This window comes from Dioscorea cayenensis, chromosome 2, assembly GCF_009730915.1.
Source record: "Dioscorea cayenensis subsp. rotundata cultivar TDr96_F1 chromosome 2, TDr96_F1_v2_PseudoChromosome.rev07_lg8_w22 25.fasta, whole genome shotgun sequence".
In the NCBI taxonomy this organism is placed as follows: Eukaryota; Viridiplantae; Streptophyta; class Magnoliopsida; order Dioscoreales; family Dioscoreaceae; genus Dioscorea; species Dioscorea cayenensis.
In genome coordinates, this window is record NC_052472.1 from 20,727,192 (window position 1) to 20,739,563 (window position 12,372).

At 33.3% G+C, this 12,372-nt stretch overlaps 1 protein-coding gene across 1 annotated transcript; it reads right to left on the reverse strand.

Moving 5' to 3' along the window:
- Positions 1–404: 404 nt before the first annotated feature.
- On the reverse strand, positions 405–1,817 carry LOC120274575 (cis-zeatin O-glucosyltransferase 2-like). Its single transcript, XM_039281123.1, has one exon. The coding sequence runs from the start codon at positions 1,815–1,817 to the stop codon at positions 405–407; it is 1,413 nt and encodes a 470-aa protein (XP_039137057.1).
- Positions 1,818–12,372: the final 10,555 nt, after the last annotated feature.

Here is a 12,372-nt window from a genome sequence, read left to right on the forward strand (position 1 = left end):
AAAAAGGATAATCCTACATCGATTGATATAAAAAAATGAAATGAGTTTATATATAAAGTATAAAAACTCTTCGAGTGATATTAGAGTGAGCCATATATGCATGATATTAGAGTGAGCCATATATGCATGATATGATTTTTCAATTGTTATATGGTATTTCTCAATTTATTAAACATTTTGACCTTAATAACAATCTTGCATTGATCAAATCATAATATATATATTATATATTTATATATATTATAATATAAAATTCTAATTAATAATTTCATGTGCTCATCTTTCTCAGAACTCAACATTATTATATTGGGATGGTACAAACCAAACATTAATTATTTTTCATAAAAATTTCAAAATGAACATATTACATAATTTTAGTGATTATACAAATAACAATATAATCACTACTTAAATCCACTAATATAATTAATAAAAGCCAAAAGTTGTTCATAAGATGATCCTCCTTCAATACTATCCCTTATTTTCTCTCCCAACTCCTTAGCCCTTCTCCTTATCTCCAAACCCTCCTCATCCACCATCACTTTCTGGATAGCCCCATCCACCTTCTCCCACTTCAAAACCTCATGTCTTTTCTCCCACTCCCTCACCATCACTCCCACCTTCAAATATTCAGTTATCAGCAGTGCATTCCTTGGTTGTTCCGAATGAATGGGCCACGTCAGCATGGCAACTCCCATGCTCATCCCTTCCATGCATGAGTTCCATCCACAGTGACTCATGAAAGCTGCTGTTGAACCATGAGCTAGTATATCCAGTTGTGGTGCCCATCCTCTCACCACCATTCCCATCCCTTCAACTCTCTTCTCAAAGTCCAACAGCAAGCTCTTCACCCTCTCATGATCAGGCTCTGCTTCCTGACTTACATCCCCTCTATCAGCATCCCTTACAACCCATATAAACCTCTGCTTGCTTTTCTCCAATCCCAATGCTATCTGCTCTATCTGCTCAACCGGAATTGTTGTTGAGCTTCCAAAAGCTACATACACCACTGACTTGGGCGGTTGCTTGTCCAGCCATTCAAGACATGGATGACGAGGTCCAGATTTATTATCAGTACTTACCGCAAGTGGACTCACAGGTCCCACTGCAAAAATCTTCTTACCAACAAAGTCATCTTGTTTGGCAAGAAGATCAATGAAAGCTCCTTCAATGGCAAGTGACGTGTTGAAGAGCATCCCTTCGCATGGGGTCTCATAGTAATGTTTTTTAGAGAAGTTAATTACCTCTTCAGGGACGGTGTCTTGTAAGGGAGAGGGAGAGGGAGAGGGAGAGAAGAGGATGTCGTTATCCGACCATGTTGTGGAGGTGCCTTCGTAGAGGTAGGAGAGTATAAAGTTGGCAGGGACGCACTGGAAGTTGAAGGTGTGGATGGAGGGAATAGAGGCGGCGTCATCACTAACGAAGGACATGAGAGGGTCGTAGATGAGGATGAGAGGGGAGGAGGCGGAGAGGGAGTGAAGGAGAGAGGAAAGAGGAGAACGGAGGTGGTGGATGACGAACTCCCAAATGGGGACTAAGTGGGAAGGGAAGCTGTGAGTAGAGTTAGGGTTGGGGGTGGATGGAGGAAGAGAAGGGATGGGTATATCATGGAAGGTGATGTTGTGGAGTGATGCAGAGGTCCAGCCTCGGAGACGGTGGCGAGCTTGGTTGTTGTGGATGGAGGAGGAGGCGAAGTGGACGGGAAGGCCATGGGATGAGAGAAGGAGGGAGAAATGAAGGAGTGTATTAAGGTGGCCTTGTGCTGGGAATGGAACTACTAGAATTGGGATTTTGTTATCCCGGTTTGGTAATTCCATTTCTTGGGATAATGATGATGATGCTTTGAGTGGAGGGATGCAGAGTAGTTATATAAAGAAGGTGGCAGCTGGGTAACCGGGCTGTCCGGGCCGGAGATTTTTTTGTAGGGCCTGGACCTTGGACCTGGTGAATTTTGCCGCCTTTTACTTGGAAAAGAGGAAAGAAAAAAGACATGGTTGACTGGATTGGCTTGGGAAACAAGAAAGTCTAAGTATAGTGTTGAATTCAACTTTGCCGTGCTGGTGTTTCAAGCTTTTCCAATTTTCTATTATATGTATATGATTATATAGTATGTAGGGATTTGTTCGTTGAGAGGAATTGGACGGATATTTTCTATCATGAGGTGATGGTGATATGCATCATGAGATTATTGTTGGAATCTGATTGAAGAGTAAAGGAGAGAAGCTTAATGGTTCTGCAGGCATGCCTGAGTTAATGTTTAAATGTTTTTGATTTGTGTGTTTGAGGTTGTTTGAGTGTGAGTGTTGTAATAGAGGGTATAAGTGTAATTTGTGTATATTTGATGTTGGGTAAGTTTGTTGTGATCCAGGAGAGAAAGGTTATCAATGGTGGAGATTAAAAGCATCAAGATGAGTGGATTTAGTTCAAGGCAAGCAAGTGGTCAAATTGTGCTTTCTCTGTGAGACTGACAAGGAGTTATGAAGTACTTATTTTAAACTTAGGATAATGTTAGAAAATAAGGTGTGTGTGTGATGTTTATCTGTTTTTGATTGGAATTCTCTGAACTGATGCTTGCTTGGGAGAAGATAGTAAACAAGGCTTTGTTTTATTTTGAGTATGTTGTTTGTTTGAATGTGAACAATTATATAATGAAAATAAATATATAGATGTAAGTATTATAATATTATGAATTATTGCCTGAAAAAACCTATAAAAAATTATCATTACAATGATAACGTCATTAAGTCTAATATAGAAAATAAAATATTTAATAATATTTTGAATGATTGAGGTTTATTTGAAGTGATTTGTTCATGTTGATGAAAATATATAAAAACTTTCGTGTGTGATTATTAGAAATTACTTGATAAATTATTTTTTTTAAAATTTTGAGTATATTTTAATATTTTGAATATAAATAAATATATTATGTGTGCGTATTTATTGTGTAACATTTTAAATGTATTTTTAAAGTTTTAGAGGTATGAATTGAAAATGGTATATTTATTTAAAAGATGATAGGTATATGTCACAATCATCTGCCCTATGCTATTAAAAATGTTGTAATCGTGAAAATTAATTTTTAGGGCTCTTACTATTCCTACTTTTAATTTTTTGACTAGGCTGTGACGTTTGATCTACTAAAGTTCAAATATATTATATTTTTTATTTTTAGATTCCATTTATATGCTCTTGTGAAAGCTTAAATTTGTGTCAAAAACCCCATAAAGTATAAATTTACTTGTGCTTCCATGTAAACACTTAAATTTGGATAGACACCCCATAAAAATTTATGTATAAATGTATTTTCATATATATATATATACACAGATACTCATATCAAAGTTCATATTTGCTTTTATACCTCCATAACAGTTAATGTAGATGTTCCAACTTTATAATGTTCGTATCTCTCTGTGCACTCCCTTCACGTTAATATTTGCATAATATGTTTATCATATTATATTTGTCATTTTTTTCGTAATATGTTTATTATATTATATCAGTTAGCTTGTGAGATGACTAAATGCATAATTCCTATTAACCTAGCTAATCTAAAATGGTATGTTTCATGCTATATTTATATGATTAATCATAATTAAATTTTAGCTTTAAATCCTTTCTTTTAAGATGATTTTTTATTTAAATGTTTAATTATTAAAAGGGTAGAATTATTTATTTATTTATTTATTTATTTATTTATTTATTATGATAGGTAATATGTCATCAAGCACACCAAAATTTTCTTCTATACCATCTCAGCCCGGAACAAATTCATTAACTAGTCGGGCTGTGTTTGGAAGGTGATTTTTCAATGAGCAAATGTTTTGATGGTGATGATGGGAATGCAAATAAAAGCACTAATCCACTGAAAAGGATTGTGATGTTGGTGACTTTGGTGATAGGGGTGGTAATGGGGCGGGGAATCCCCGATATCCGCGGGGACCCTACCCGACGGGGATGGGGATTCCCTGAATCCCTCCCCCATAGGGACGGGGACGGGGGCCAATCCGTCCCCGTTTCCTAAATGGGGATGGGGATGGAAAATGCCCTCCCCGCTCCGTGGGAATCCCCGACCCGATTAAAATACATATATATGTGTGTATATGTATGTATAATTTTTCCAACATTAAAAAATTCAATGTCATAGGTGATAATATAAAAAACTCTAATTTTAATTTAATTGCGCTAATCACATAAACTATTTATTTTAAACTAATAACAATTAAAATTAGATATAAGAGCCCTATGTTAAGTAGTTTTGATCTTATCATAATTATATATATATATATATATATTTATGTTGAGTTGTTTTTATGTATATATTTATGTTCCAATATGTAATAATATTTTTACAACTAGAGAATCCCCGCGAGGATGGGGATGGGGAAGAGAATTCCCCCGTCGGGGAATCGGGGATGGGGAATCTCCGTCCCCGCCATTGACAGGGACGGGGACAGGGAGGGGCATCCCCGCCCCCGCCCCGTTACCACCCCTACTTGGTGAGGAGGAAGAAGAGGAAGGTATTGAGAGGAAAAAAAAAGGGCCAAGACTTCAAGTGTATGGTTGGAGTTTAAAGAAATTTATCTTCCTGGTGGTTCTAAAAAAGGAGAATGCATTCATTGCAAGAGGAAGTTGGCTATAAATGCTAGTAAGAGTGCAACTCAATTTAAAAGGCACTTGTTAACTTGCGTGAAGAGAAAATTTATCAAAATCAACAACAAAGGATTTCTTTCCAACCAGTACAATAAGGTAATGGTGATGTTGAAATGCAGCCGTCCCTCACAAATAGCAAGTTTAACATGGCAAAAATGAGATAAGTAGCTGCACATTAGATATTGATGCATGAGCATCATTTTTCAATAATGGAAGAAGAAGGTTTTAATATGATGCAAAGATGTGAAATGCCTGAATGAGAAAAAGTGTGGCGGGTTACTATTAAGAAGATTGTATGCAAGTTTATGAAGCTGAAAAAGAAAAATTGAAAACATTGCTAAAAAATGTTAGCAAGATAAGCTTGACAATAGATTTATGGAGGTCTACTAATCAAAAGATCGAGTATATGGTCTTAACAGCTCATTTTATTGATCATAATTGGAGATTGCAAAAGTGTGTTATCAATTTTGTTCATCTTCCACCTCCTCGTCGTGGTGTTGAGATTACCGATTATATCTTTAAGTGTTTGAAGGAGTGGGGAATTGAGAACAAGGTTTTTGCTATCTCTATTGATAATGCTTCAAGCAATGATGTGGTAATTAGAATTCTTAAAGACACATTATCAAGAACTAAAAAGGTTGCTTTGTGGAGGAAAGCTATTTCATGTTCATTGTTGTGCACACATTCTTAATTTCATGGTACAAGATGACATTTCTAAAATTGAAGAAATAATTAAAGATATTCATGAAAATGTGAAGTTTATTAATTAAAGTGAGGCAAGTTTGAAGTCATTTTCTGTTATTGTGCAGCAATTACAGTTGCCGGAGCGGAAACTTATTCTTGATTGCAAGACACGTTGAAATTCAACATATGAAATGCTATTAGTTGCAATGAAATTTAAAAAAGTTTTCCCAATGTTCAAAGATCGGGAAATCTTTTATCAATGTTGCCCACGCCCTGAAGATTGGGAAAAGGTGGAGAAAATATGTGAAATTATAGAAGTGTTCAATGGCATCACAAAAATTATTTCCAGTAGTGATTAACCAACTCAACTTCCAACTTCTTTCTTGATGAAGTCTATCGTGTGAAAATGTTGCTAGATAAAACCGTGAATGGTGAAGATGAGTTTATTCGAGCAATGATTGGCAAAATGAAAGCTAAATTTGATAAATATTAGGGGGAATGAAATTTGCTCATGTCCGTGGCCACCATCTTGGATCCAAAATGCAAAATGAGGGTTGTTGATTTCACATTTTCAAGGATGTATTCCGATAGAGAAACAAGAGAAAATATTGCTAAAGTTCGAGAAGCTCTACATGAGATTTATGAAGAATATGTTCGTGAATATCAACATGGCAATGAGCATAGTGGTGAAACTCCAATGCATATTAATGATGATGCTGGTAATAATGGCATAGGCTAGTCAGGTTGGTCTGAATTTTCAAGTTATGTGAAATCTATTGAAAAAGCCTCACCACAACAATCAGATTTGGATGCATACTTAGCTGAAGGTTGTTTTTTTTTAAGGAGATCCTAATCAATTTAATGCTTTAGAAAGGTGGAAGGGAAGTACTTTAAAATATCGCATCTTATCTAGAATGACAGGTGACATACTTGCTATTCCTATCACTACAGTGGCTTTAGAGGCTACTTTTAGTATAGACGGTAGAGTGATTAATACTATATCTTGCTTCATTGGCTCCTGAGAAAGTGCAATCATTGCTTTGTGGAGGATATTGGTGTCGAAATCTTCATGTAGTGAAGAAGAAAAACAAAGTGAGTTTATAATTGTTCTTGCTTTAATATAATTTTTTTATTTTTCATGATTTTTTTTTTTTTGCTTTAATGCAATTTTTACTATTCTTTGTTCACTTTGTATATATTAGACAGAGAATAAACCAATTGAGATTTCACTCAAAATACCTTGAAGCTCAAGTTTAAAATGGTATGAAACATTATTTTTGCATGTAAGTAACATTTAAGCTTTATTCATCTTATTTTTTTTTATCATCAATGATTAAAATGATTTGTTTTCTAATTACCCATTTGTAATTTTGAATAGATTTGATGGAAACATTGCGGCAAACCTTCACATTCAAGAAAATATATTCTTGAGATGGTGGATTGATTGTTTTCTTATTATATATGGGCTTATTTGTTTGTTGTCAATCACTTGTATTAGCACTTGTTTATTTTCTATTTGTTCTACTTGGACTTATCAACTACAGACTTACTTATTTTATAATTGTTCTATTTGTTGTATTTTGTTTAAGTATGAGTTCTATTTGTTTTTTTTTCACAATAGTTTGGAATGTTGTTGTTTTAGTTGATGTTGCATTTGGTCAAGTCTGAATTGTGTTTGTTGTCTTTGAAAAATTTTGGAATGTGGTCATTTTAGAATGGATGAAAAAGTAGATTTTATTTTTTCGAAGAAAATCACTGGGAAAAAATTTTCGAGCTCGAGCATAATGTTTATGGTCATTTTCAACATTTTCTAGCTTAATCGAGCAAGCCTAAGTAGCTCGAATTGTGTACTGAGTTGAGCTCGAGCTATAAAATGAATACTCAATCAAGTTCAAACAGAGTATCGAGTACCAAATTTTCAACCGAGCTCGCTATTACTCAGTTCAAACTCGATCTATTACACCCCTACTCCCATTCATCAATACCAAGCCTCACCATCTTCTATAACTCTCTCTCTCTCTAGCTCTCTCGCTCTCTCTCTATTAAATTTTATTAGTCACATATTTTAATCTTGGATTATCAACATTTAATTAATAGCATGTGTGTTCAATGATACATGCATTTAAAAGTAGAAAATCTTATCATGTTTGACTTTGTCCACATGGTATTGACAAAGATTGATGAATGCAAGCCTTTTAATTTGTTTTATTTATTCTGCAAAAATGGAAGAGGATGCTGAGTTACTTACTTCACTTGTTGCACAACATGATGAGAATGGTTTTGGAGTAATTACTTCACTTCAATTTCATCTCATCATGTTTGATTTTGTCAGCATGGGGACAAAACCATCTCGATCATAACTAAGCAAATCTTTAAGGAAAATACCATATCATAATTATGATAAAATCCAAAATCAAATCAACAAATCCAAATCTAGATCATAACTATGAACAATTGCTTAGATTTCACATCATCCAAACACAAAATAAAAATCAACAAATCCAAAAAAAAATAAAAATCATGACATGGAGATTCGCAATCTAAATCCAAGAAGGAGGAAGCTGGTTAGAAATGGCCAAGAGAGGGAGAGGCAAGATTTGGGAGAGATCGTGTAGGTTTGTGGGATTTGGGAGAAATCGCTTGTAGGCTGATGGTGGAGATGAAAAACCCTATCTTAGGCAAATGTGTAATTTCTCTCCCATGTAAATAACCATTATGTCCAATATTGGGACTGGAATGGTTATTTCCTCTTGGGAAGGATTTATATCCCTTTAGAAAGAGGAATAGAAAAAATAATTAGCCAACCAAACATGGAAAAGATTTTATGTAAGAAATGACCCCATCTCTCGAGGATTTAAATCCAAATGGACCGTAATATGTTTATTTAGTCCATCCAAATGGACCGTAATATGTTTATAACTATCCAACTCTAAGCCCCCTTTTCAACAATTAATGCTCGCAGGCGGTAAGGAGACAAATGCATCCATTTCCTTAAACAATATAAAATAAAATATATAAAAACACAATCTTCCAATCCAATGTTAACGGATTCACAACTTCTTTAGATGAACATTCATGAACATATATATATATATATATATATATATATATAGCGCTGGATTTGGTCTTTATTATTTAATTTAATATTCTAATTCACAAATATAAGTAACCATGTTTTCTATAAAAATTAAAATGGGAATATGAGAGAGAAAAAAATGAAAATAAATAAAATATTAAAAAACAAAGAAAATTTTGTTCTGATAATTTAGTTTTGTATTATTGACAAAGTTAACGGGCCCTAATTTTTGTATATTATCTTAAGACGTACGTGACACAAAATACGCATGCATCAATCAAATTTATAAAACATCAAGGACAAGTATGATTGACAAATCATAATTTTTTATTCAAATGATCCATGATACTTCTGATTTTCAAATTTATTTAATAATTTAAGTTTATATATATATATATACTAACCATTTATCTCACTTATTGTGAGAGATGGTTTATCACTTCATCTCTCACTTTGAAGGAAATTTGAAAATGAAGGAGTTACCATCCTCTAGTTATAAAAGTGGTCACTCAGTTTATTTATTTTTTTGACTAATAGGCGATAAAACGCTTTTTATTTAAGGGATTGTAAGAAAGAAAGATAGATACAGAGGTGCACTAGTTACAGTGGCTTATAGACCTCGTAAAAAAATCCTCCTGCCTTGTAGCTATAAATGAGTGAAATCACTGTTTCTCCCACAGGATATCTATACCCAGGTTTGTAAACAGTATGATTTTCAGTCAAGGAGAGGTGTTGAAAACATTGATTGAAAATCAGCAAAGACGAAGCTTGCATGGAGTTGGGATGGCGCATAGTTTGAGGAGACTGAAAGTACAGGCATGGAACCCAACGCGCATACATTGGTTAAGATTATCAGGAAAACTGAAAAGTGTGTTTAATGTATCTCTGCTGGTTCTCAATGGTTGGGTAGTCAACATACTTTTACTATATTTGTCTGTTGCTTTATTTTGAATTCATAGTAGTATGTTTCTTTATGCATTTAATGAGTTTATCTTTAGTGTTGTAATAGCTTTAAGTATGAGTTCTTTTACTTTGAATGAACTGATTTGAATCTTTAGAGTTTCATATCCCTGTTAGTCTTTTTTCCTTCTCTTCTTCTTCCCGTGTTCATCTTCATCTCCTATCCAATTGTTCTTGGGTTTAACTAGTATCAGAGCTATCCGGGTACAATGTTTGTCTCCATGGCAACAAATGGGAATGCTGTGAGCTTGTCAAAGCCGGTTGTGCCCATTTTTACTGGAGAAAGTTACTCCAGATGGAGTTTGAGGATGAAGACTCTCTTTCGCTCCCATGAGCTCTGAGAGCTGGTTGAGGAGGGCTTACCGGGGGTAGAAGATGAAACTCAGAAGAGAGAAGCGACAAAGAAGGATGCCAAAGCTTTGTGTTTGATACAACAAGCCGTTGATAAACCCATATTAGACCGTATTGCAAAAGCCGATGTCGCTCATGAAGTATGGGAGATGATCAAGACGGAGTTCCAAGGATCATCTAATGTTGTAGCTGTTAGGTAATATCGCAAAAATCAAATAACATTAAAAGGGCATGCGGAAGCAATAATATATTTGCGATATATATTCTAATTGTTTTAATAAGCACCGTAATTTAATTAAAAGGCGTAGAAAATTACCTCTTAATGATTTTCTTTCCTTTGATGCGCCAAATTTATCTCTCGGATTGTCATAGATCTCCTAGCGCCAAACAAAAGTTCCACGCCTCTAGATCACACGCCGGAATTAAGAGACAATCTCCTCTTCTTCTCCAAATAGCGGCTAGGGTTAGAGAGGAAGAGAGAGCTAGGGGATTTTTTCACTAGAGAATTAATTGAGATCAATTCTATAGTTGGAGAGGAGTCATATTTATAGAAACTTCATAAAACATGATAAACATTATTCAATTATGAGTTCTATTCGAAATATGAACCTTCATAACATGATAAACATCATTCAATTATGAAGTCCTATTCAAAATATGAACCTCCATAATATGATAAACATTACCATAGAAGTTCTATTAGAAATATGAGTCCTAATCTAACTAAAACCACTTTTATCTTTGAATCCTCATAATTTTGATTATCTATTCGACTCCATCGAATTTAAATCAAAATTTAAACTTAAGACAAAAAACCCTATATCAATTTACAATTTCACTCATCCCATGAAGTAAAAATTGTAAATTGAAAATTTTACCCCTGTACTCAAAACGAGACTGATTCTTTATCCCTTTAAGCGTGATTCCCTAGGTTCGTTTCGATTGGCAATGGGAGGATACCAATGGACGTGGGTAACACCTAGCCAGCCTCGTGGCCCCACGTCGTAGCCCAATTGAACACGAATGAGTAGATCATTACGAACCTTTCGGATTATGATTACCATATGTGTATAAACCTTTTGTTCTTGTATTCCAATCGAGTGAGAGCCATGGTAATTGTCAAACTCTCTGAATTCGATCTGTTTATATATAAATAATATAACGCATGTCCTAATAAAATTCAATGTCCTAATGGAAACCAAATTCCAATTTAATTTAAATTCTAATATATCCTAATCATAGATATATTTAGAATTAAAATTTAAATGTCCTAATCCTAATCTTAATTGATTATTTGATTGCTTTGGACTAGAATGCAAATTCCAAGTTAAATACAAAATGCAAAATTACAAAATTGCCCATTGAGAACATATCTCGAGGCATAAAAAAATTATTATTACAAGATTATCCTCGAGAACACATATCTCGAGGCAATCTCAAATCTTAGGATAGCCAAACACACATCCCAAGACGATCTTAAGTTTCATGTAGCCTGAGAGAAGATCTCGAGGCAATGGGAGAAATGCAAATCCTGAAGCACTTGAGTACGCATCCCGAGGTAGAGTGAATTTAAATAATAATAATAATAATAATAATAAAATAAATAATGAATATATAATGAAAAAATAATAAATAATAAATAATAATAAATAATAATAATAAAATAATAAAATACTAAATAAAAAAATTCGAAATTTAAATTTTTAAATTTGAAAAAAATAAAATAAAAATTTAAAATTTAAAATTTTTAAATTTGAAATTATTTAAATATATATATATATATAAAAATAATAATAATAATAAAAAATATATAAAAAAGGGGATAAGAACCCGATCTCACCTGCTTCGTTGTGATTTCACGGGGAAGTTAGGATTAGATAGGGATGGAGGGTTTTGCGATTAAAAAAAATGAAAATAATTAAAAATAATAATAATAATTAGGAAAAAAATAATAATAATAATAATATGAAAAATATATAATAAAATAATAATAATAAAAAAAATTAATTAAAAAAATAATAATAATAAATAAATAAATAAATAAGTAAAAAAATAATAACAAATAATAACAAACTTTTAAGAAAATAATTATTAAATTGAACTAAATTAAAAAAAAATTAAATTAAAAAAAGAAGTTTTAAAAATATATATATTTTTTAATAATAAAATTTTAAAAAAATTTAAAAAAAATTAAAAAAATAAATTAAAAAATTAATAAATAAAATTTATTAAAAAATTATCCTCAGCCCTTTGTTGTGATTTGACGGAGGGGTTAGTGGAAAAAAAGATAAGATCCAGGTTTTTTCTCTTAAAAAGGTGGGGGAAAAAGGAAAAAAATTCAGAGAGAAAAAGAGAGAAGGGAAATTCAGGAGAAGAATTGAGACCAGTCTTTGAAAGAAGAAGCTTTAAGGTTTCTATCTCTTCCCTATACTTCCATCTATATAGATATATATATATATAAAATTAAAAAAAGGAAAAAAAAGAGAATTCCCGGTGTTGTTACCCGCCGTGTCCATCGTTGATGCCGCCGGCGTTTGACTGCCGCCACCTGCTAATCGCCGTTGATGCACTGTTTCTGTCGCCATGTTCAAGTTGATGCCGCCGGCATGATCGTACGGCTAAGATAATGCGGTCGATCATGCCGG

Excerpts from the sequence above, each read along its gene's own strand:
- LOC120274575 (XM_039281123.1), bottom strand. The coding sequence starts at position 1,817 with ATGGAATTACCAAACCGGGATAACAAAATCCCAATTCTAGTAGTTCCA.